At 35.0% G+C, this 25684-nt stretch overlaps 3 protein-coding genes across 15 annotated transcripts; 2 read left to right on the plus strand and 1 right to left on the minus strand.

Annotated features, from left to right (window-relative positions):
- The first annotated feature begins 1784 nt into the window (after window positions 1-1784).
- Window positions 1785-11960, plus strand: LOC108219908 (putative pentatricopeptide repeat-containing protein At1g53330). 9 transcript variants are annotated; one of them, XM_064094679.1, is made up of 10 exons: window positions 1785-3819; window positions 4549-4636; window positions 5106-5438; window positions 5605-6487; window positions 8816-8866; window positions 9139-9579; window positions 9799-9957; window positions 10068-10290; window positions 11131-11222; window positions 11512-11960. In XM_064094679.1, the coding sequence occupies exon 1, from the start codon at window positions 1959-1961 to the stop codon at window positions 3384-3386; it is 1428 nt and encodes a 475-aa protein (XP_063950749.1). In that variant the 5' UTR covers window positions 1785-1958; the 3' UTR covers window positions 3387-3819; window positions 4549-4636; window positions 5106-5438; window positions 5605-6487; window positions 8816-8866; window positions 9139-9579; window positions 9799-9957; window positions 10068-10290; window positions 11131-11222; window positions 11512-11960. The 9 variants fall into 9 exon arrangements, with proteins under 9 accessions (XP_063950749.1, XP_063950745.1, XP_063950748.1 ...); XM_064094675.1 differs by having other exon boundaries at window positions 5605-6126; window positions 6219-6270; window positions 6358-6487; window positions 10068-11927; XM_064094678.1 differs by having other exon boundaries at window positions 11131-11960.
- Window positions 11961-12409: 449 nt separating this feature from the next.
- On the plus strand, window positions 12410-19008 carry LOC108220738 (NADPH-dependent diflavin oxidoreductase 1). Of its 2 annotated transcripts, none has more exons than XM_017394587.2 (12): window positions 12410-12657; window positions 13068-13145; window positions 13226-13330; window positions 13427-13518; window positions 13721-13902; window positions 14714-14811; window positions 15753-15812; window positions 15896-16018; window positions 16721-16834; window positions 17478-17594; window positions 17819-18035; window positions 18141-19008. In XM_017394587.2, exons 1-12 carry the CDS (start codon window positions 12523-12525, stop codon window positions 18671-18673), a joined length of 1854 nt encoding a protein of 617 aa, XP_017250076.1. In that variant the 5' UTR covers window positions 12410-12522; the 3' UTR covers window positions 18674-19008. The 2 variants fall into 2 exon arrangements, with proteins under 2 accessions (XP_017250076.1, XP_017250077.1); XM_017394588.2 differs by having other exon boundaries at window positions 15908-16018.
- A 2297-nt stretch (window positions 19009-21305) lies between these two features.
- On the minus strand, window positions 21306-24844 carry LOC108220045 (protein GRAVITROPIC IN THE LIGHT 1). Of its 4 annotated transcripts, none has more exons than XM_017393685.2 (2): window positions 24685-24844; window positions 21306-22901 (listed from the first exon to the last, which is right to left on the minus strand). In XM_017393685.2, exon 2 carries the CDS (start codon window positions 22899-22901, stop codon window positions 21579-21581), a length of 1323 nt encoding a protein of 440 aa, XP_017249174.1. In that variant the 5' UTR covers window positions 24685-24844; the 3' UTR covers window positions 21306-21578. The 4 variants fall into 4 exon arrangements, with proteins under 4 accessions (XP_017249174.1, XP_063950350.1, XP_063950351.1 ...); XM_064094280.1 differs by lacking the exon at window positions 24685-24844 and adding an exon at window positions 23092-24341; XM_064094281.1 differs by lacking the exon at window positions 24685-24844 and adding an exon at window positions 23065-24341.
- Window positions 24845-25684: the final 840 nt, after the last annotated feature.

A 25684-nucleotide genomic window follows, 5' to 3' on the forward strand; every position in this document is an offset into this window, starting at 1 on the left:
GGATTCAGAACAAGTTCAGAAGGGAGCTCATGGCATTGAAGTCATAAATTTGGTTTTTTGGACCGCTTCTTCTTAAGAATATACCAAATATTGAATGTTCTTAATTTTTGGGAAAAAGTTATAAATATTAATACCGACACATTAATATTAGTTTCATTTGGAAAATATATCAAATCGAATAATAATATCACACTTGAGGTTACTCTTATATTATGTTAACAAATCACATGTTTTTATGTATCGATAATATAAAAGCGTATTAGCAAAATAATGACACTTAATTACTATTTTTTTTAATTATTTCTAGTAAATCACATATTATCATATTTGTGTATCGATAAGATAAAAGCCTATTAGCAAGATTCGGAATTCATTGATCTAACACCGGAACAAACTTTTGATTACGAACCACGGATACATGAGTTAGCTAGCGTGGTGTTGGCGATCATGGTTTAAACCAAAGTCACGAACAGTGAAGTACAAGTGAGACGCCGAAATGAAGAACTCCGAGGCTTGTTGTGGTGTTAGAAGCTGCACCACCTCCCTTAAAGTCTTCACCCTCAGCTCATCTGCCTTCTGTACAATCACAGCCAAATCTCTCATCTTCTCTTCGAATTCCTCTTCCTCGTACTTCATTAGCAACAATTCGCCCACACCATTCTGCACCATATATTATCAATTTTACGTCAATCAGATTAATGAATCTCACTTATTCTCACATGATGCATATATTTTGAAACGAACGAGAGTAGTAATATGTAAATATAAATAATAAAAAAAAGGTTTTTCTAACGTGTCTATGAAATTTTTTTGTACACGCAGGACAATTATTATTAATGAGATTGGAACTAATAGAAATCCGTCATTTCACTGAAAAGTGTTTACGAAATCTAAATATTTACATGCCTGCCAAGCGGAAAGTTGGTCGCTGAGAGCATTTTCCTCCTGCACAGTTCGACACTGAAGACGACTAAGTGAAGTGAACCGATCAGCGCTCAAGTCACCGAGATCGCCTGTCATAAAGGCGAGGCCTCCGTTAAGCATGTTGTACACGCGGGACTCGATAAACATGGTGGACCTGGTGTGAATGAGCTGAAAGGCGGTGGTGGGGCGCCAACCGGCTATCCAGTGGAGCGAGCGCTCAAAGGCGGTGGCCCATGGCGCAGCCAGAACATTAAGAACATCATTCTGCACCGCAGCCGACTTGACTAGGTAATAGTCCATAACGTGAGACAGGGATTTTTCGACAAGGTGATGGAGCTGGTTGTTTTCTTCAGTGGTGGCTGGGGGGCTTGGGGCTTTCTTGAGCTGTTGTATTAGATGCTGCAGCTTCTCGTGCCAAGTTTCCTGAAACTGATGGAACCTCATTTTAATTGCTGAATCAATTACACTAGTCAGTACTTTAAGATTGTACTACTTGTGTAAGGACTAATGAGTCGAGGATATTTTATACTAAGGATTGGTAATGCTAAATTGTAGACAGTTGGATCTTGAATGCTAGAAGCTACTGAAATTTACTAGTAACTTGCTTTAGCCATTTACTTCGTTCTCCTATTTTTAGCACATTAGTTTTATTTGTTACATGTGTCGATTTCAAAATTTTGTGCAAGTTGTATTTAAAAATCAGGTTAGTCTGAGTCTTGTTTGTCATCATTTTTGAAATCTTGTGCAAGTCGTATTTGACAATTACACTTCCATTTATCGAATGAATATGAAAATATAACGATTGTGAATAATCAACTTTGGTCTCATAACTGATCCGATCCGAATCGAGTCTACTGATTTTATAGACTCTCCACATTTAGGGGTAATGTGTTCGACCATGGGCCTGGTTTATAGTCCTGTTTATAAGGCCACAATGCCTGATTGAGTTGTTCATTTATTTAAATTCTCGGCGCGAAACAAATCAAATCAAATTAAACACCACACTACACACTCCCTGGAATACTAGCAAAAAAATGCAGAAAGTGAAAATCTCACCATTCAGGCTTTCTTCGCTGATCCGACTCGAACCCGATCCGAAACTCGCTCTTAAACTCTTCCTGAATCCCAATCCTGACCCTGATCCCCCTTCTAATCCCAATGTGAAACCCAAACCGTTCCGTTACTCACTCCTGTCGTATGATTTAATTATTACGAAACTCGGGCGGGCGAAAATGATCCCCGAGATGGAACAAATTGTCGAGCAGATGAAGCGCGAGACGACGCGCTTCATCCCGACAGAGATTATATTTTGTAATATAATTAATTATTATGCGCGTGCTCGATTGCCTGATCGAGCACTGCGGATTTATGATCAGATTCCGTCTTTTCGGTGTCGAAGGACTGTGAAGTCTTTTAATACTTTGTTAAATGGGATGTTGTATTGTAAGAGATTTGAGAAGGTTAATGAGCTTGTTAGGGATATTAATGTGTATGCGCGACCGGATGTTTGTACTTGTAATATATTGATTAATGCGGCGGTTAATTTTGCGGATTTGGAGAGTGCGCGGGAGGTGTTTGATGAAATGTCGAAGAGAGGGGTTCTGCCGAATGTGGTTACTTTCGGGACTATGGTTAATGGGCTTTGTAGGAACGGGGAGTTGGGCGAGGCGTTTAAGTTGAAGGAGGAGATGGTGGAGGTTTTTAATTTGAGGCCGAGTGTGTCGGTTTATGTTGCGTTGATTAAGGGGCTTTGTAAGGTTGGTGAGGTGGATTCAGCTTTTGGGTTGAAAAAGGAGATGGTGGAGAATGAAGTGAAGTTGGATTCTAGTGTTTATTCGACTTTGATTGCTGCTTTGTTTAAGGCTGGTCGGAGAGGGGAGGTCGAGGGATTGTTGGATGAGATGAGATTAGGTGGATGTAAGCCTGATGTTGTGTATTATAATTCGTTGATAAGTGGGTATTGTAATGACAAGGATTTTGATTCGGGGTTTGGTGTTTTGAAGGAGATGGTGGAGGAAGGAGTAAAGCCTGATGTTGTTACTTATAATACGATTATTGGGGCGTATTGTAGGCAAGGGAAATTGAGAGAAGCGAATGATTTATTTGAGGAGATGCCGAGCAGGGAATGCAAACCGGATATAATAACCTACAGGATGCTTTTTGATGGGCTTTGTGGTGATATTCAGTTGGTGGAAGCTACAAGTATATTGGATGAGATGGTGTTTAAGGGATTATATCCTCGTGATACAAGTGTAAGCAATTTCATGGATAAGTTGGTTGAGAAAGGCGAAATGAAGTTGGTGTGGAAAGCTTTGGATACTCTTGCAAAAGGAAACCTTATAGATGTTGGAACATGGAGCAGAGTGATCTCTATGGTGTGTGAACAAGAGAAGCTGTCAGATACGTGCAACTCTATTGATACTCTGACTTTAACGAACATCAATCTATCTTCAGTAAATTAAGTTGATCTTGTTTTCCGGTAACAGTAGGAATAATACTAAGAGTTGATAATAGATCTGAATATTAGTGTGCACCAATATTATATATTGCTCTGTGAGGGACCGTCAACTTATAATATCAAGTGATCCTTCTCTTTTGGTATCAGTTTCAATTTTTGTTTTCTTATTGGTGATCTAGTTCCTCTTCAGGATTATTCTGATAGCTTATCTTGTTACATTATTCCCATCCTATGATACAAGTGTCGAGTAGTTTGATGGATTTTAAACTGATTGAGAAAGGTGAAATGGACTTCATTACAGAAAGTTTTAGATACGGAGCAATGGATGTCTATAGTCTGTGAACAAGAGAGGCTGTCAGATACGTGCAACTGTATTGATACTACTACTTTTCTAAAAAGCAATCCGCTAAGCCGAGTTGATTTTTTATGTGAAAACGGTAAGAGTTGTTACTAATCAGCTTTGAGAATGCATATCGGCATAATATGAGATAATTTGCTCAAAATCTGTAATGGTCCATAATACCAACAAGAAATGCCTTTTTCATTAGATCCAAATCTTATATCTTTCTTATATTTTTATAAAGGAGGTTCTTCACAAGGTGAAATGGCATGTCTCACGATCCTTCAATCAAATTTCCTAATTTTCTAGATTTTTGTATTTTATTAATATTATCATTATTACATGTGTCTCTTTATTGTCCCTTTTTAATGATGAGTCAGTTTTGTAAATAAAGCCTAATCATTTTATACTTATCTTATGCTCTCAAGAGGTCAGTTCATTTTGGCCTTTACTGCTTCAGCTGCGAGAATCTCAGCAGTTTCACGCGGCTCCTTCTCAATCTCTCATACTTCATCTCTGCTTTTCTATGATTTCACTATTTGATATTTCTGTTCCTTTCGGGAGTCTTATTTGATGTTGTTTGATTATTATTTGCTTTTTATTGCTAATACAAACATCTTTAAGTTATTGCTCATATCTTTGTCTGTCATGTATTATGTGATCATTGTTTTTGTCAAGTTTCTAATGGTTGTAAGTTGAATTCTTGAATGCACCCTTTGGCTTGGGCTAAAAATGGAAGCTGCAGTTTTTCGTTGCTTTAACCTTGTGGATTGTTTTAGATCATTATACAATCTAGGTGAGTTTTGATTAATTTAATTGATTGCAGCCTCCGGTGATTACAGTGGTGTTAAAAGTACACATGCATTGTGAGGCCTGTGTTCAAGAGATCAGGAAACGGATTGATCGAGTGAAAGGTGATGAATCAAATCTTTTCTCTGCCTGCACATTCTTTATCATTTCTCTAATTCTTCTTTTTTGTTGTATAATGTTATCACTTGCTTCTTCTTTTAGCTGTATGGGCAAATTAATTTATTATTATTATTTTCTTTTATTGAATCTAGGATTTAAGTTATAAAAAAGGTTGGCCGATATCATATGATATGCACACACACATGTTTAAGAGTTGATCACAATCTGTATATTCTCAAAGTAGAGTAGAGCAATAGACTTTGGGTTTGTAATCTTTATTTGCTTGAATTTCTGGATGTGTGTGATCAACTATCTCGACATATTGTGATGTGGGGAGACATAATAAGATCTGATACGCTCGAATGAGCATATATTGTTGATGGGGGGAGAAATTCTCTCATTGAAATTATGAGGGAATTTAATATTAATTCATATCGTGATCATTGTATAAGCACTAATACTTGATAATTACAGGGGTTGAGAATGTAGACCCGGATCTCAAATGCTCGCAAGTGATAGTTAAAGGAGTGTTCGACCCCTTGAAATTGGTTTAATATGTGTACAGAAAAACCGGAAAGCATGCAACTGTTGTGAAGCAAGAACCTGAGAAAAAGAAGGAAGATGTGAAGGGAAATGAGGAAGCTAAGGAAGAGAAAAAAGGTGATGAGGGTGTTGGCAGAGATGGAGAGAAAGTCGGAGAACCAGCAGCTCATATGGAAAAGAGAAGAAGGAAAAAGGCGGGGAGAAAGAGGCGGCAAGCCAGAGGAGATTGCGCCACCGGCAGAAAAACAAGAGGCGAAAATGGAGGTAATGGAGCTGAAGAAAAATGATTTTTCCTATTACTACCCTCCACAGAATTACCAAATCTGAAAAGATGGTATAAGATGCTTATTATATATATAGCTATGTTCTTTCTTGTACAAGTCATGGTTGGTCCGATAGGATACACAGCTAAATCCACAATACTGTGCAGATGGAAGAAGAGAAAGCATTAAAACAGCTGAGGAGAACACTGGTACCTCGTGCAAGACCAGTCCCGAATTTCGCCAGTCTATTCTTACCGCAAAAGTATGAGACTACAAACATTTACACACACCAATTAAAAAAAGAGAGCAGTATTTATCATAAGTTTGCCTCAATTTAAAATTATTACAGTTACTTTTTGCTTCTTTGTTTTCACATGACCCAGAGGGTTCTTCATGTTATTCAGCTTTTATCTTCGCATTCACATGATCGAGAAGGTTCATGGTGAGGTAGTTAAAGGCATCAATCAATAGCTTTGATAGATTCGTCCTCCGTCAAGCTTGCGGTACTTCCCCTGAGGTCTGCATCAATGGCCTTCTACATGTTTGCGAAAATGTCACAATGAATGAATATGACACAAATGTAGGCTAGGTCAAAAAAAAAAAATGATTTAAGAAGAAGCAGTCTGGAGAAGCAAGAAGAGGTAAAACAAAAATGATTCAAGAAGAAGTCACTGTTCATGGATTTCTCAGTATGTATCACGTGCTCAATTTTTGTGTTTACTACTCTTTTTTACTGAGAATGATTGCTTAGTTGTGCTTAAATTTATAGTTTTCTATTTAGGACTTTTTTGCCTTTGGATAATAAGCTGAACAAAATATTTATGTTCAATCAGGTTCTGCTTCTACTTAATTTCAGCCTCTCTTTTGGAAGAAAAACATAATAGGAATCTGTTTTATGATTTTAGTTTTTTTGTGATTAGTGTGTAGATGGTCATAAAGCTGTCAACTAGACAGCCAAACCTGGAGAGTTGGATGAAAGTCCTCAAAGCAATTACTTCGGAGAATGGCATTAGTCCACAAGTTGAAGAGGAATTCTCCATGACAATAGAGGTAAGCAAGCAATATTAGAAATTACTTGCTTAGCATGTAAAGCATTTGTTATGTAATCAAGGAGATAACAATTTTGTATGTGTTTAGCGAATGATGATTACAATTGACAAAGGTCGTTTTTGAAAAATTAAGCATCTTATTGTTATGCTTATGCTGATGCGAGAGCAGCGGCGGATCCAGAAAGTTTTATATCCGCGGCACAAAAAATTTGAACAACCATGTGAACACCAAGATATTTATCTTGTGAATGTTTTCTTCAGATTCTTATGTTTTAATCCCAAATTGAGTAGATAGTATGTATTCAGGTGTTTGCTTTGATCAACTTACCTATCACCTTTTAATAATACTAGTATTTAGGCCCGCTACGCATGGGAAATCGATGATTTTTTGTTTATTAATATTATTGAAGTATATAATAATCTAACTATTAATATAATTTGGTATATTAAGGTGTTCATATTTATAAAGGAAATTCATGTTTTTTCAAAGAAAAATCATTGGTTGGTGTTTTTTTTTAAATGTATTATATAATATCGTTTTTACTATTACAAATTCCCAAAAAAATAATATAAATTTTTGATTCTTAGGCCCAAATAATTTAAACAATTTATTATGAAATGTTAATTGCATCTGACATAATGTGGATCCTTAAGCGCATATAATTTTATTGGGTTATTTTCAAAACAATTTGCGAAATTTCCCGTTCCATCGAACATACATATTAGAAATACATACATATTAATGTTAAGTTATTGAATTTGAATGATATAGAAGTATCATCGAAATTTAGTTTAAACGTTCTGACTTCTGCATTTATGTTTGTATTCTTTCAAAACCTCTACATTTAGTAATCTTTTTATTTTTAAAATAAATGTTTGAAACTTGAGGAAAAAACTTACTGGCGTGAAACTATAGTTTTGAAAGTATAAATAAAATATTTCAACATATCCCTAAAATTAGTCGTTCTTTGAAACAATTTAGTATATTAATAAATTTGTGGTATATTCTAATTATTATATTTGTTGGCATGTGACCCCAGGGGCCTTGCTGTTCATCCGCCTCTGTGCGAGAGTATTGTGCATGCTGTCGTTGGCTGATACTAAAACTTTTGTCTGATAATATGTTCTGCAATTTGATATTATCGGGCAGCAAATTAGGGGAAGCTTTTAAATTAGATAGCATACTGATGAATGTTGCCTATCTGTTCTTCCTGATAGACATTAAGAAATATTCAACTACTGAATTTTGTTAAATAATGCAATCGATTTCAGCTGAGCACCTTCAAGAGTCAAAAATCCATGAATTTTTCAGAGATGACCTTGGTAGTTTTTCAAAACTAATATAGACTATTATCACTAGGAATCGAAATAACTGGAGCCAAGAGCAAATCGAAATTAGTGACTCTTTTTTTGTTTTCTACTGGGAATAATAGCAATGGCATGGTCATCGTGGATTACCCAAGCACCAAGAAGCTCCCAGCGTGTAGATATGGCTAATTAACCTTATATCTAATTTGATATGGAGGTTGTTTTATGTTATATATTTTATATGAACGCTGGCTTGATTTATAAAGAAGCGGTGCAGTAGTACTTTTCTGCAATCTGCATGCGCCATTGCATGTTCTGTGTTTTTGGATTGAGTCTCTGCATTTGTATCTGTCACAATCGACAATATATCTATGTTTGTCTGCTGTAGCGGCCTCCCTACCTTAAGTTTTCATTACTGTCTCGGCTTCCTTATTCATGTTCTTCGGGCTTCACTGTGAGTGTAATAAGTACTAATAGAATCACTACATTCATATGAAAAAATTAGACAGAAAAGAGTCGTTAACAGCAAGATTGTAAGTTGGTCGGATTAACGCAATTGGGAGGGAATATGTGGCCTTTGTGGAGCGACCATTTTTTGTCTGAGCAAGACTCGTGGGCAGATCTAGGACCGGTTTGTTAGAGGACACCAAACAAATTTTCGGAAAAGAACTTTTATATATATCTAAATTTTCTGGGGACACTTATATAATTTTCTAAAATTTAGGATGGTAAAAATATGTCAAAAATTATTTAGGGGGACAGGTGCCGTGGGCAACCAACCGTGCGAAAAGTCCTAATTATCATTTCTTAGAGAGACACATGGTCTCTCCATCTAATAAATGCTGTAAATCTGATTTTTCATTCATGTTTTTAGCCGAGGTTGAGAATCATGGTTTATTTTAGCAATGTAGATGTCAAATAATAAGAATTACAAGAATATATTGTTTGGTGTTAATTTATTTTTTATATTCTTTTATCGACAAGGAGTTAATATACATGCCATTCTCCGACAACATTGCAGGTATTTGTGGCTTCTAGATTGAATGTTCCAGGAACATGGCAGATGCCTCAGGTATGATACACAAGTTATATTTATGTTAATGCTATTTCTCTGTTCTTGGCGTACCCTCCTTCCATTATGTGGCTTCAAATCTTCCTCTCTAGCCCTTAATTTCTTTAGTGAATCCATAATCCGATTAGCAAAATCTTCGAATATTGAGACTTCTGACATATTTTCAGTTCGTACAGACCAAGATTTTACTATTGATCGGCACTCTGATGTATTTTCATGATTTGTCTAGGACTGCAATAACTTCCCGCCATATTTATTTTTTTGAAGTCCAGGTAAATATCTCGATGAAAAAGGAGAATCGCAGGGATAATGTACAGCTGAGCTACTCAGCGCAAAGTATAGTGGAAGGGCGTAGCACTTAACCGGTTATAAGCTCAGATAATATCGACTTTGAAGATGTCTTTGGAGATCCTCCAAGGAGGTTTCATATCATGAAACAACAAGATACAGTTCAGATGGAACATTGGATGGTATAGAAACTGCGAGGTCTTGTAGTTTGAAAGTAAGTCAGAGTAAGTCAATGAGAAAAGTACATGGCCAAGGACAAATCTCAGAAAATGTTAAAGTATCAAATTTGAAAACAAAGTGATCAGAATTCAGGAGCCAAACAACAAACAGCACACGGAATGACGGCAAGTCCACTTCTCCTGATGAAGATTTCACTTCGATCGTTGAAGATGTCAAAGATCTACTTTGCCGAAATTCCTCTTAATGTAAGTTGCTAACTCCTTAAAATTATATTTTTACAAATATGATTTCATACTTTTACCGCTGATCCAGAAGCCATCAGGCAGGCGAATAAGGTAATACTTGTAAAGGTTGTCAGTGACCAATTTCCTTTACTTTCATTTCCGACTTAGAATATTGTAGAAGTACACTTCCTCACCTCCACTAAATTAGTTTAACAATAGGTTCTATTTTTTCGAGCGCAGGTTGAACTCAGGTGTCAGGTATGGGATTGAGAATTCCAAGCTTTCTGTTACATCGTGCAAGTGTAATGTGTATATTGGTGTAATGTGGCTGAAGAGCACCAGGTTTTAGGACAGGGCATCAGTCTACAAGTTGAACAGGAATCCTCCATGACAATAGAGGTAAGCAAGCAATATTATTTCAAATAAAGAAGTATAGTAAATTTGCATTCATAGAAGTACAATTTTTTTGAGATATACAAGCTAATCAGACCCATGTCATGAATGTGTAGAATTTTGAAGCCAGATCAAATATAAAAGAGAATAGCTCAATTTTACTTGAAAAAAGGTTGAAAGCTTCTCTGATTCTATGAAGGAAAGAAAAAAGTATAAGGACATAGCTGACGCAGCACAAGCAGCATTTGAATCGGCAGCTTATGCAGCAGCAGTCCAGATGATCAAAATAGTCTAAGTACAAGATTGAAGAAGGCATCTAATACACCTGAGCCTAGAGAGGTTTGGACAGAGAAATTTGAAATCTCTAACACTTATCGATCTGTGTACGAGGATGAAGAAAAGGACTTAAAATTTATAAATCATACAAATTTTTTAATGTATTTTATACTTTATATTTTTCTCACTCGCGCGAAGCGCGTTTTTCCCACTAGTTTTTCTATATATTATTTATGAAATCAATCTTAGTTGCCGTCCTGTTCTAACAGTCATGATCTCAGTTCTGCAGTCCATGTTAAAATTGTGTTAATCTAATACACGAATAACTGGCAGTCAACAAATTTGTATCAAAACAAACTTGCCGCCTATAGCGTAACCTACCTAATAATGTATGCGAGTCAATTTCATTTCTCAGTCTCCCCGCACGAAGGATTTTTATCTAATAAGCTTTTTCTATGCGTATCAGCTTGTCTTCTTCATTTGTCTTGTATCTGACTGCATGCCTGCATATCATGCTTAGCACAAGTTCTGTTTATTTTCCGCAAATGAGGTATCATTGCAGTCCTTGTTTTATTCACTGCCTGCATACACGAGTTTTTATTATTGTTGAATATACACGAGTTATATTTCATATTTATAAGACAAACATTTGTACACGTCACTTTCAACATTTTCAATTATGCATACCAATTTGAACGACAGATCTGGGTAAGCATTACCATTCTCTTAATCGAGCATGTTTCCATCACTGTCATATACTTTTGCACAACCACAGTCCACAAAGCACCAATTATACACCTCATGAAGCACCAATTATTAGACTCTTTGATTTCTCTTCTGGTACATTACCATTATGTAATGCATAATTGTCACGACTTTTGCATTTTATTTGGTTCTGATCAGCTGAAGATGCGAGAGTAATATCAAAATTATCAATGAGTTCCTGACTCCCTGGCCGGCAGCTTAGTTCACAAGTGCCTGCCTAACTTCCACAGGTATTTTCTAAATGCACTGATGTAACCGTCAGCACAGTATGTGACACGTCTACTTCAGTTTCTTACATCTCTTGTGTCTTCCTCTAGAATCCATCCTCGCACCCTACACATATATATAGATGTCCATGTGATGCTAAACAAGCACCTCACACCTCAACAAGCTTGCAAATACTACTCTCTACTTATTCTTCTCGTCTTTTAAGCTTTACTGGCTATTCAATGGCCTGCACAAGAAAACTGTTTTGCATTGTAGTTCTCCTTTTATTATGTTTTAACCCGTGTTTTGAAGCAAGAGTGCTCGGAAGAATAGAGAAAACAGAGGTATCAACTTTAAAGCATCCTCTGGTTACAACTTCCATTCCCAAGAGAACCAATTCCATTTCTTCCGCAAATGATAAAGGTCATATTACAGTGATTGATGAAAGGCCCTATTTTCGCTCTTCTGCACAAAATGACAGGAATCTGCAGTCTGTTCCTAGTCCTGGGGTTGGCCATTAAACCAAGACCGTTAAGGCCTTCTGGCCATTCTTCTGCAATGTCAAATTGAAAAAGATTATTGTTTATACAAGTTGTGCAATATTCAACAAATAATTCAATTAATAGCTTTTATGTTAGAAGTTTTAGTTTTTTTGAAACATGTTAGAAGTTAGTTATGCATTATAATTTGATATAGGAAAGCAAGGCACAACTTCAATTTGGAACCCAGCTTTATTATTTCATTATTTAAATTTTAATTAATATTGAAATTGTAAAAGATCTCATAAATTTAATATTTTGGAGAAACTGATGTATATCATAATTTAAAATTAAAACATTTTACATATCACATTCCAGAATTGATACCACACAAAAACACTCCAGATATTACGATTTATAATAACAAAACGATAGTTAAGAGATTTAAAGGATACGACTTCCTTTGTCTTACCGAAAGCATACAAGGGACTAGACCCTCATTTAAAATTTTGTTAAGCTATAATTTTATAAATATTTTCCAATTTCTTTTAAATAAAAATTTAATATTTGAATTTTAGTATAAAACGGAAAAATTAAAAATAATTATGAAATAAATCTTACATTCATCTCAAAATACACGTGGAATATTGACAAAAAAGCTGTATACAGTTAAACAGAATGTTTTTGAAAGAAAGTTAAATAGAATGTTAATAACGAGTATTTGATTTTGTTTAGACTTCTAACGTTACTTTCTTTTAGGGTTTAGAATTTGTGAGCTTGGGCTTAAATAAACTCTGCAGTCTGCTCCATACAGAATTTCGAACCCACGAATTCTACTTCGACAATGGAGAAGAAGAAGCTGCTAATTTTGTACGCCTCACAAACAGGCAACGCAATAGACGCGGCTGAAATATTACAGCGCGAAGCAACGCGGAGGTGCTGTCGCGTCACTCTTCTCTCTATTGATCAATTCGATGCTGTAAGTTACAACTTAATTTAATCTTGTTTCGATGTTTTAATAATTGGGTTTTTCTAGTGTGTCCCCACTAAAAACTACTTTTTGTCGAGATGAAAGGGTTTTTATTAGTTAGTGTGTGCTAGAAAATCCGTTAATAGTGGGCACACACTAAAAAATCCGTTAATAGTTTTATAGAGTAAGTTTGTTTGTAGCTTGTAGAGACAATGTACAATCGAACAATTGGTTTAAGTTTGTGTTGGCCCACGAGAAGCCCAAGATCAAAGAATGCCCATTAATAAATAACAAACCTGTCCAATTCGATTATTCTGCCATGCACATGATTGTGTTAGATTCTTGTGTACTTCATGTAGTTGTGGTTTAATATGATTTCATGGTTCAATCTAAATTTTTGTTTCCGGGATGTATTTCAGAACCATTTACCCAATGAGGAGAACATTGTTTTTGTTGTTTCCACCACGGGCCAGGGCGAGCCACCGGATTCAATGAAGGTTGTTGACATTTTCTGTTCACCAATTAAACATGTTCTAGTTATTTTTATTATCTAATGGTTTAAGGTCACTTTCCGTAGACATTCTGGACAATTCTCTCGCGTAAAGACCTTGGACCTGATTGGTTGAAGGGAGTTCATTATGCAGTGTTTGGACTGGGGGATTCAGGCTATAAGACGTACAATGTCATTGCTTTTTAGTTTCTAGTTTTGTTTAAGCTACCTCATTTTGCAAGATAGAGATCAGTTGTTTACAAAAGTATTGTATATTTCTTGCTGCAGTATGTTGCAAAGAAGCTCGACAAAAAGTTATCTTGTTGTGGGGCAGTGGCAATTGTGCAAACGGGCCTTGGAGATGATCAAAAACCCTTAGGGTAATGGTTCTGGCTTGCTGTTGCATAAGAAGTTTTGCATGATGTGTCTCTTTGGTCATGGGTCAAGTATTATAGATTCTCTTTATAATCCTGGATTCACTTACTGCAATCGTCACTCAAACAATAGAAGATATGTATTTATTTAATTATTAAACTGTCTAATGTTCCATCAATGTTTATGTTTTAAAAAATATTGCTACAGGTACGAGGGGGCTTTAGATCCCTGGATGTCTTCCTTATGGAAGTCTTTGTATCAATATGATCCTAATTTACTTCCAAAAGGCCCAGATTTTACTGGAAATGCGAGCTTAATAGATCAGCTAAAAGCTCAAGTTACATATCATGAACTTGATGACTTGCATTCAGAATTTCCAGCAATTACAGGTAAGAGTTTTTTCAAGTCTTTAGCAGCTGGCCAGCCATTAAAGTTCTTCTAATGCTTTTTTAATACTTAGATACTTGCAGTATAGAACTGAACTTTGCAGTGTTTTATTCGGAATTGGAGTATTTTTAATAAATTGAATATGTTGTGTAGCTTCCCCTTATTACATTTAGATACAGTGATAAAAATCACCAGATAATATGTGCATATGCACACAAAATGAGGTCACTGATACACTAAAGGAGATTTTGCTCCCAACGGCCGCAGGGGATGCCTTATGATTGGGGTCAAGAAATGTCAGTAATCAATTTAATTTTTTGTTATGCTTAAGAACATTAATATTTTCAAACATTGTCCAAGTAAACAAATATCCTATTAATACAATCAGCTAGGAGCTCTGGCCAGCAAAGAAACTAAACCCTTGCTTTGGTCATAGAAGCCTTTCATCCCCTATGATCCCTACATAAATAAACTCTCCTAATCAGGGATATAACTTCGTTGTAGCTTCTTTATGGGTTACCAATTTTGTAGCGGGTGTTTTTGTGCACTGATTTATTTGTGGAGTTGTTTTATAGAAGTAGTGACTGTACTTTTTCCTGATTTTTTAGTATAGACACCTCATTCCCTGGTATTGAGTTCAGGAAATGAGGCTCAGAGTAGAAAATATATGAGTGTGTAAAGTTTTCACTTTAACTTTCCGATGATATCCAACTAAGCCAATATATGGAGCATCACAATGGTCAACATTTTAAAGTTCATATTGCAATATTATTTACAATTTTTTAATAATTTAAAAACATGTGACAATCACAGATATGGAGTACCTCAAAAATCAAATTGAGAGAGCTCACTTGATGTCTACCAATTCATTTTCTAAAAAGAAGGCTCGACCTCACTGCATATTACAAGTGGTAATTCACTGCATTCTTCATTATGACGTATCTTTATTTATAGTTTGATTCTCTTTTAAAGCCCAATTATATGTTCTGTCCCTAATTTAATATTTGTTAAGAGTAAGAAATAATTAGACGTCTGAATTGTAGGTGATGGTGAATAAAAAAGCTAGATGGAAAGGAGGGAATGATATCCTATATTGGGATTGATATAAACAGATGGGAACAGAATAAAACAGTTGCCTCCCTCATTCTTTTCGTGCAAATTTAGGACGGCTAAGTAAGGAAATATAAATTAACTTAAAGAGTATCAGTTTCTATTGTACTCCTTTTGCATCTATATGTTAATTTGGATGGAAATTTTATTTGCAAAATTTAAATGTTAGTTTAGATCAGTTTCTTTATTTACATTTCAAAAGAAATAGAATAATTTTTTTATTCTGTTCCTCTAAAAATACGAACAAAGAAAATGTATTGTCCTTCTCTCATCTTTGTCCCCAATCATTGGATTCCATTCTCACTCCTGTTCCATAGGATTGATGTATTGTTACTTCATATCCTCTTCAGTTGATGGTTCAAGTGAACTTTTCAATAATCACCAGCTTCTAAATTCTCTTATAATTTGGTTTAGGATCTTGTAGGTCTATTGATAAGACCTTTTAAGAATTTGGATCTAATCAGCTACTACTTCTGTGGAATATAGTCAAGTAGTTACGTAGATTATGGTAGAAAAAGTATCCTGATTAATTTAGGAACAGGATCATCTTTCATCTTATATATAATTGATATAACTTGCAACATTTTCAGCTAGCTCTTTCAATACAAAAGTAAAATTACACACACATAAATGCTGTGTTTTATATAATAATATACTTGTATTATCTTCTAAAAAATGTCAGCTATTTGTTTGAGTTTATTGATATGTGCATTTCATGTTTTCTCCCTGTTCATTACTGTAGATAAATAACAACCCGCTGTGCAAAGATGTACACCAATTGGAATGTGAAGCTGTTTCATCCGTAAGTCAACATCCATGTATGTACTTGAAATAATCTCCAACTCCAAATCTAAGATTTCTACTTACAATTGATTCTTTTCATAGTTGTCTCCGCAGTCTGGCATGTATGATGTAGGTGATGTTCTTGCTGTTCTTCCAGAACAAAGTCCCGCAGCTGTAGATGCGTTTATTAAGCGTTGTAATTTGAATCCTGAATCTTACATTACAGTAAGTACTTTTTTTTTTTTTGCTGATTACATTGTGATCATTTTGAGTAGTTCCTTTTATTATCCATATATCTCTATGGTGAAGCCTGACGTATCACATGCTGGGAGGCCTCCTTTTTATGTTTCCAAAAATGTATCCAATTCTATGGGGTTTTTTTGTTTTACCTGTAGTCCTACATTTTGGGTATGCACAAGCTTTCTGGGCATTAGTTTGATTATTGATTAAGAATAACTGTTACTAGATATGTATCGAATGAAAAACTACCCTTTTTCAACAATTAAACATGAAATTCACTTTGTGCAACAAAATAAAAAAAGTTTGTTTCAACGATCAGTTAGAGTTGGAAATAATTCTTTCTGAATATAAAGAATAACATTGTCATAGTTGAGAGAGAGAGACGAGAAAAAGAGAAAGTGGGGGAAAAGGACGAGGAGTGTCGGGTAAAAATAATATTTTCTGTATTGAATCATTTACAAGTTTTTCGGAAGATACTTCTGCTAGTTGAAAAAAGTTCAGGTCAGTTCGGTGTGTAAATCTTATAAAGTTTAACTTATAAGTGGTGTGATAGTAATAATAGGACTTTTTCACAAACATTATGAAATACTTGGCGTTTCTATTCATACATATACATGTATGTAATGAATATACTTCTTTAATCTGTATTCACCTTATGACTTCTTGTATATATGTAACTTGAATCAGATTCATCTTAAAAATCAAGGTCATGATGCCGTAAAGCCACCCATCAGATTAAAATCATTCATTAAGTTTACGATGGATGTTGCATCAGCTTCCCCCAGGCGCTATTTCTTTGAGGTAATAATATATTTATTTTTGCTTTAAATTTTAACAAGTTCGGTTATGACAACAATAATCATAGAAATAGTTTGTTCTTATCTTATACCTGTGCTTATAGGTTAAAATACAAAAGCTTCCTGCCTTGGTAGAGAATTCTAGTTTTCTTAATAGTGCATTTCCTTTTCTTGAGTTATAGGAATATCTTATCTTGTTTAATAATTGAGCATTAATTAATATAATATAGATTTGTATTGTGAACACGCATACAAGGTCTTTTGCCTTCAGGTGATATATTTACACATATTTGGAAAACCTATATAGCTTGTGGCTTCTGTACCAAAAACAAGTCAATTTTTGTTTGTAAAATTAATTGGCTCTCTAGAAATGATTTATGTATAGTATTCCAATTATGTATAGCATATATGAATATACAAGCTTTTCTTTTGTCCAGTTCCCTTACAACTTTACGATATGTTGAAGGAAGTCATGACAATATGTAACATAACTGCAGCTAGGCCAAAAAATTGAAAATTGTAGATAATCTCACCTTTTTGACTGTTTCCAGTTCAAATTTTCTTTTGTTTTCCTGTAATGTTTCTGTTTGGTCTGTCCACCCTTCGACCCTCCAAGTGGAACCATTTAATTATAAACAATATTACAGGTCATGAGTTTCTTTGCCAGCACTCAGTCTGAGAAGGAAAAGCTACAGTATTTTATATCAGCAGAAGGCAGAGATGCTTTACATAATTATCAGAAGGAACAAAAATCTGTTTTAGAGGTATGGCCTGTCAGTTAAGATGTAATACGAACTTAGGGACTACAGAATTTCAATTCCAGTATCCTTTTTATATTTGACAGCATGTCTTCTTGAATTTTGTATGCTATGGTCAGTTATTTCCACATTTATCTACTATATAATTGCTTTTATTGGAGTATTGTATGGATGTTGATCTTCAAAGTGACAATCTTTTGCCAAAGTTGACTGGTTTCTTGAACCTGTAGGTATTAGAAGACTTCCCATCTGTACAAGTACCATTTGAGTGGTTGATTCAGTTGGTTCCTCCACTGAAAACAAGGGCTTTCTCTATTTCTTCCTCCTGTTTAGCTCATCCCAATCAAGTACATATAACAGTTAAAGTAGTATCTTGGAGGACACCTTCCAGTAAGAAACGTGTTGGTCTCTGCTCATCATGGCTTGCTGGACTTGATCCTCAACATAGTATGGGTCTTTAATCACTTAAAACATCGCTTGTGAAGTAATCATGTTTACCAATTATATGCACGCTGACATTAATGTTTCTAATTCTTAATTAATTTGAAACAGAGGTAGCAATCCCAGTGTGGTTCAAGAAAGGTTCTCTTCCCTCTCCAGATCGATTAGTCCCTCTCATTCTCATTGGACCGGGAACTGGTTGTGCACCTTTTCGCGGATTCTTGGAGGAAAGAAAATACCTAAGCAGCTTCGGTGCAACAGCACCTGTTCTATTCTTCTTTGGTTGCCGAAATGAGGATGATGATTTTCTGTACAAAAATTTCTGGTTGTCTCTTTCAGAAAGCAGTGGAATACTTTCAGAAGATATGGGTGGAGGCTTTTATGTTGCCTTCTCTAGGGACCAGCGCGAAAAGGTTTACGTCCAGCATAAGATGCGGGAACAGAGCGCTAGGGTCTGGAAGTTGCTTCATGATGATGAAGCTACAATATACGTTGCAGGTTCTTCTATAAAAATGCCGTCTGATGTGTTCTCGGCCTTTGTGGATATTATGTGCAAAGAAGGAAATATGGCAAAAGAAGTTGCTACAAGGCTTCTTGAGCAAATGCAAGAGGCTGGTAAGTATAATGTGGAGTCCTGGTCTTAAATTTTTTGTCGGAGAATGCCAACAACTTGGGTAGATTGTAGATTTCAGTTTTAATTTTGTCAGTGTTCTTAATTGCATAGATAGTCCATGTGAGGCTCCAGATTCTCGCTTGTCCGAAATTTATTAGAAAAACACGTGCTATTTGACTGATTTATAAGTTTGCGATTCAAGGAAGCACCAGGACCTAATCTGAATCCAATTAATCAAATTCTTCAATATGATATTATGGTTCCTATGTCACTTTGTTGCTTATGTATAGTCAATATCTTATGTAAACAGAAGTGTTTACCCTTTTTCTCTATATAAATTTATAATGTTACAGTAACATGTTTTAACTTTATTTATTGTATTTAAACAATTTTATCTTTACCTAGGTGCTTAATCTTTTCTTGTACACACATAAATATTTAATTTTTAGTACTTCTCTTTGGAAGACATGTCAGTAAGGAAACTGCATTGTCACCTGTCAATAATTCAATATTCATACCTAACAAAACGGCCAAGCTTCAATAGTGAAATGGCCCCAGGGAGTACAACTGCCAATACATCCTCATTCTATTGGTTCGATTCTGATTAATCCTAGAAATTATGATTAAAACATATAGAATATTACTCCTTCTGTTTCATATTACATGTCCACTTTTGATAACTAAAAATTGTTTCAAATTAGTTGTCTCATTTCAACTTTCAATGCAATGTAGTCAATAGTTGTATTTCCTAGATGAAGATGAAGTTTATATCACATCCTACTAAATTATACTCCCTCTGTCCCATTTTAACTGATATTTGACTTTTTAACACGTATATTGAGGTGTAAAAAAACAATATCTACACTCAATAAAAAATTTCAATTCTTATATCAAATAAAAGTTTAGACTTTAAACTTTTATTTGATATAAATTTTATAAAAAATGATCATGTTTAGATGTAATTTTTTTAACATCTTAAAATACGTGTAAAAAAGTCAAAAGCAGTTAAAATGGGACGGAGGGAGTATTTCCTAGATCAAATATCGGTTTTTCTATGGTGTGCCCAAGGGCACACACTAAGCACTAATTTTTATGAGTTTGTTGCATTCTTATTGGTCATGTAATCATAAATATGGATGGCCCCCCTTGCATTTACACCAACTCCACCAATCAAAATCCACTAAACTCTTCAAATTTTATCCCACATACTCCTTCCATCCCAATTTAATGAGCTTTTTGCTCATTTCACACATATTATTAAATGATTGTTCTTTTTTCCATCTTCACCCATATTTGTTGTGTTGACTTTCTATAGTATTAGCTAGATTGTACATTGAAAATGATAAATAAGAAAGGGCAAAAGTGGAAGAATGTTGCTAAATGTGCATTGAAAAGAGAGAGGCTCAACTATTTTGAGATAAAATTTTTCCTCAAAAGGGTCATCTAATTTGGGATGGAATGAGTATTATACTTGGTCAATGCAATAAATACAATAATAAATGAAGGTTTTTTTACAAAAGTTAGTTTTCTTAATATGTGTGATTTGTTCAAAAGTGGACATGTATTATGAAACAGAGAGAGAGTAATTTACAAGCCGGGGAAAATCCTAGTAAACGATAGATGTTTAGGTGGCTTTAAAAGCTTAATTTCTCGATCAGTTTACTATCATTTGCGAAAAAAATTTAAATCAACTTACTTATAAGACAAAATCTTAGAGTTAAAAATATCAACTTTTTTACTAACTTATTTTTATTTTTAAATTTGATTTTATAAAATATAAATACTCATTTAAAAAAATAAATTATAATATTTATTATTATATTAATAAATTTTATACTAGACAATTTGTAAATATTTAAAAAATTATCTAAACACATTAATTAAAATTATTTTTCACTTAAAAATAATTTTAAATTATGTTTCACTTAAAAATAATTTTAAATTATAAACAATAAAGAAGTTAAATCAAATCTCCGTTGTGTTTGTAAATAGATCATATTAAAGCTTTGTCGTACACAGCACATGTCACAGATGCTAATATTTTTTCCATCCCTCTGCTCTTCTGTGCAGTTGTGCTTTTGTCTATGCACATTTCTTCCTTTCCCACAACATCTTAAATTCGTTCAATGACATAATACACATGCTTCAATTTATATAGCAGTAAAAAGAACAAAAAAACAAGAAACTAAAATATTAGTCCATGCTTTGAACTGATCTGTGTCCCCTGAAATATATATATCATTAAAGATTTCAAATCTAAGATCCCTTTCATTCAGCTGATCAATTGTTTCTTCCATACCCAACCACATTCAATGAATCAAGAAGTGGCCAGCAATGGCAGCACATAACCATTGAGCCGCTTTTCGAGATTTTAGACCAACATTCAACTCTTTCTGTGTCGCTGCATCAGCAGGGCCGGGGGCATGATAGCCTGTCGTACCATTATTATTCGTTTATTACTAATCACTGACGATATCCGTCATTGTAATAATAAGAACTCTAGTACTAGTTCAGTCCGGGATCATTTAAAATCCTGGTTCCGCGACTAGAAATGTTGTATACGAAGCTACCACAATAACCATGAAAGTATGTTTCTCTATAGGGGCATAGAAATAGAATGTACTAATATGTTACGAAAACAACCTATTTTCTGTATACTGGCATAATCAAATAAACAGTTGCCATTTAATATAATTGAGATAATATACAACATAAACATGGCTCTACCATATTCTGATTGAGTATTAACAAAACTGGGAATATAGTAGGGGCACCGTCTTAAGCGATGAAATGTCCCTACTACCCATCAGAACCAGTAGAGAGAGCCATGACTACAAATATATCAACGAAAGCTAATTTAAAGTAGACTATATAGCGGGGATCCAGATTTAAAAGATGATCCCATCCCTAACTAATGATCTAATCTGAGTTGAAGATCAAGCGAGATATACCTGACACTGTATTACTGTTTTACCAATCTTGAACCCAGGAACCACTGTGAAAGCCACTCGAGGATCAGCATTCGCTGTGCCAGCAGCGGACAAGAAGGCTTCTTCATTTACACATTCCATGCAAACTTCAGAAAATCTACAATTTTTGTCAACTCGAAAGATTGAGGCCTCTGGCTCAAAAGAAAAGGCCAGGCAATGAAGTAACCACACCTTCTTCGCCATCTCGGAAAACAGAGAAAAGAACTCTGTCTCTGGGAAACCACCGGATGTCAATAGTTTTCTTTGGCTCAAGTTGCCGAATAGAGATGCTTCCATTTTGGGATGAACTAGTCTCATGTACTTGGTGCGGCAAAATTTTGCAAATGTAGAATTAGGCTTCCAGGCCAGATACTCCTTTGGCTTCTGAGATTTCATCACAACAAATCTGTCAAAGAACTGCCGTTGTCTTTTCTTCTCGGACACAGATTCTTTTGAAAGAGAGAAGTAAGCGTAATTAAAACCAGCAAAGAGCTCTTTGCAAACAAATGACTCAAATGCAAAACTCTTGTGCACGTCACTTGAGTACACAACCCCTGGTTCAATTGAATTGGCAGCTGCATCTAGATCCCAACCAGCAGATTCCATCTCATTGATCATCAACTTTACAAAACTCCTGATAGCTTTAACAGTCTGCCGAAGTATCGTAATGAAATGGCTGGTACTTATGATTGAAATTTGAAGGTTATTTGGAGGCGACAAAGGTCCACTAGAATTCAATCTCTTCTCCATTAACTTGTTCTCTCTTTTGACCTCTTTTAACTTTTCTCTAGCTAAGGTTAGTTCTGACTGTTTCAGCTCATGCTCGGAGTCTAAAGTCTTCTCCATAATCTTTAAAGTTTTATTAACACTCTTCAGCTCCTTAATTTCAGCCAACAACTGTGTAGTCCCGGGAGAAGACTCGTCAACCTGTTTAGTAAAGTAACATTGCTTCATCTCGGATAAAATTTTCAACTCCGAGACTACCATCTCATCAGCAGATTGAATAGTTTCACTATCATAGGGAGACTGAGCAAACTGCATCTCAGCATAAGCCGCTTTAATAGATGAAATACTAGAAAACAGTTTGGCAAGAAAAGCTTCAGTGACTTCTTTTCTCCGACGCTCCTCATCTTCATCAAATGACTTACACCGACTAGTCATCTGTTCCTTAGTATTCTGACCTCCAGCTGGAGAAATCCCTGTTAAAGCTCGAATATGCAAAACCTTGGCAAATGTACGCGATAACCTACTCCTACTCGGGGTCACTACATCAATATTAACCGGATCCATCTGTAGACAGAAATACGAGATAATGATGATAGCAGCAATATCACAGATTTACGAACACAGCAGAAACATGTACAGATAAATATAAAGACTGATTTCAAGATCATGAATTCATACCAATGAAGAAGAAAATGATCTTGCATCAACAAAAAGTAAAAAGCAGTACACTATAGCTCTTAGATTGTGAACATACTGAATCTTCTTTACTTTTGCAACTACTGTTATGCTTTTACAAAAAGTAGATTTAAATTATTGGGCTAAAGGATAACAGAGAGAAAGATTGAGGAGAACTAGAAAACTACAGAATGTTTGATAGAATAAAAAGCTCAATAGATTGGTCCAAATTTAGTACCCCCTTGTAATAAAGGCTGGCGGGTACTGTTGCAACTACAATCCAAGAGGTACCCTGTTTTAATACAACCTGGTAGAATATTTTGTCTTGTTTTATTAGTGTTACAAGCCATGAATGCAAGGATCATAGCAAATTAAGTAGCCTAGTGGCGATTATAGATTTGTCCTTAATCCTACGAAAATCTTAGAGAAATACTACCAGAACCACAACCTTTACCTAAAGTTGTATCGGAAAATGATATCTAAGTGAAATGTTATCAGAACCACAACTTTTACCAAAACTGCACCGAAAAATAATTTAGCTTTTTTGATGCGACTCATCAGCTTTCTTACACCTAGTAAATATTTTTGGACCTGGCCAAACTACAGTGCAGCATTTTTCTTATTCCTTATTGTAGCTATCAATATCGTCACACCAAACATACACTCGTCAAAAACTGCATTATAATTCCTTCGCTCGCCACACGACTAGTTAGCGTAATCCAGTGTTATCAATCCGACATCCCTCGATACACTTATTAGCATGTTTTTATTACACTCAGCAAGGCAAGACAGACCTCCAGGCTCCAGAGAGCCATTGAGGCCACAAATCTTGAGTGACAATAACTTCACTATTAACTGTCCTCATAGCCACCTAAAATAGCAATAAATTAACCACTAACAACTCCAATAAATCTGCGGGGCCCTTGAAAACACACGTGTTGCCACATCACCCAAACAACAGCTGGATCAGCTCATGAAAATTGAGAATCACACGCTTAATAATTTATCCGGGTACTAGACAAAATTTTCTAAAAAAACAGGCCTGGGCAGCTGTGCCTAGAAATCTGAGCCTGCCCTGCAACATCAATCCAACGGCCTCAAATCACTCTCCAAAAGAGTTTCACAGCAAGCCTGCAGGTCACGTGACACAGTACTAATCTGCCCATTTTAAAGTATTCGAATATCCGACCCGACCCGACTGTACCCGAATTCTAAAACGAGGCAAATAACATATCTAACCTAAATAATCCCCTGCATGCAGGTCCACTCTTACTCCTATATCATAATAAAAACAGATTAAACTGTCCATTACAACTTAGCCAAAACCCAAATCAAAGACAGCTAGTTCAGAACATACGATAATAATAGCATACGTCCAACGAGGAAAAAAAAAGGGTTGGACACAAAAATTACAGAATGAAATAATATATACATAAAAAATTTAGGATTAAACTGTACGACATTTTTTGCCATTGAATATATGTTAGGACCCTATTTAAATTTAAACAGATTTATATCAACAGACAACAATAAACCACAAGCAAACTGCTTAAGTTAAAGACAGACAGAGAGCTAAAGCTTCAACTTAGAATACTTAATGAAGGCTAAAACCTTGGGTTTTAAAAGTAATAAAAATCACGAGCCGAGGGTTCGAATCTTGTCAAAGACGTACCTTAACGAACAAGAAGCTTCAGTTGAAACCATGCATTTGAGAAACACACACAAGCTGAGTTTCAGAGAGATTTGAGTGTGTATTTTCTGCAAGACAAGAAGAGGGAATATAAAGCAGGGAAGGAAAGGGGTAGTGAAAAGACCAAAAAGGGGTGCTAACAGTGTCCAACAGTGAGATGGAGATGCATCGGGATTATAAATGTGAAATGTGTTTGAGTTCGGCATTCAAAGTCAATCCGGTGATTTTTGTTATTAATGCATGTTGTGCCAGAGATTTATGTCCAATTTACCATTGTGTCTGGTCAGTGTTTTAAAGGTTCTTAAATCTTAGTAATTCATTAAATAAATTTTGATATATTTTTAAAATATATTCTATGGATTTTTTAAATATATTTTGATTTGATTAAAACATTTTGATTTATCAGAAAAACTTTGCAATAAGTTTTTTATAATTCTTGAATTAACACATCAATTCATTAGTGAAAAATGTTATATCCAAAGCAATATGCAAGGATTTGTATTGAAAGTATATAATTTATGCAGATGCAAGGGGTTAAGAATTGAATATGTTCTGAAGCTAAAAATATTGCTCTGGATTTAATATTTTCCTTCGTTAGTTTGCTGATCATGGATCGGGCGTGTTGGTGCTGGAAAGAAGTGGCAGGGGTAAAAAGGGAATTTAGAGAAACCCAGTTCACACGGGTGCTTGAAACGAGGAACACTGAGATTTGGAGTTTACATAGGTTGTCATTTGTTAAATCATAAATGTGATCGAGCAAATGTTGGATTTTACAGCTACTTGAAGTTGGTCTTAAACGTGTGGGGGCAGTACACTTAATTATTAATTATATCATCAACGTACTTCTTAAATTACAAGTTCATTTTTGATATTTTACGGCTAAATCAATTTAAATTTTATTAAAATTATAAATTATTTTTTGTAAGTTTTGATAACTGACAATTATATTTTAGAAAAAGAATATATATATTTTTATAGATAT

The sequence above is a fragment of the Daucus carota genome, chromosome 5 (assembly GCF_001625215.2).
Source record: "Daucus carota subsp. sativus chromosome 5, DH1 v3.0, whole genome shotgun sequence".
Lineage (NCBI taxonomy): Eukaryota > Viridiplantae > Streptophyta > Magnoliopsida > Apiales > Apiaceae > Daucus > Daucus carota.

Coding starts and splice junctions, on each gene's coding strand:
- LOC108219908 (XM_064094678.1), top strand. CDS start 1,959: ATGCAGAAAGTGAAAATCTCACCATTCAGGCTTTCTTCGCTGATCCGA.
- LOC108220738 (XM_017394587.2), top strand. CDS start 12,523: ATGGAGAAGAAGAAGCTGCTAATTTTGTACGCCTCACAAACAGGCAAC. Junction 12,658..13,067: donor CTATTGATCAATTCGATGCT/GTAAGTTACAAC, acceptor GATGTATTTCAG/AACCATTTACCCAATGAGGA. Junction 18,036..18,140: donor TGGACTTGATCCTCAACATA/GTATGGGTCTTT, acceptor AATTTGAAACAG/AGGTAGCAATCCCAGTGTGG.
- LOC108220045 (XM_017393685.2), bottom strand. CDS start 22,901: ATGGATCCGGTTAATATTGATGTAGTGACCCCGAGTAGGAGTAGGTTA.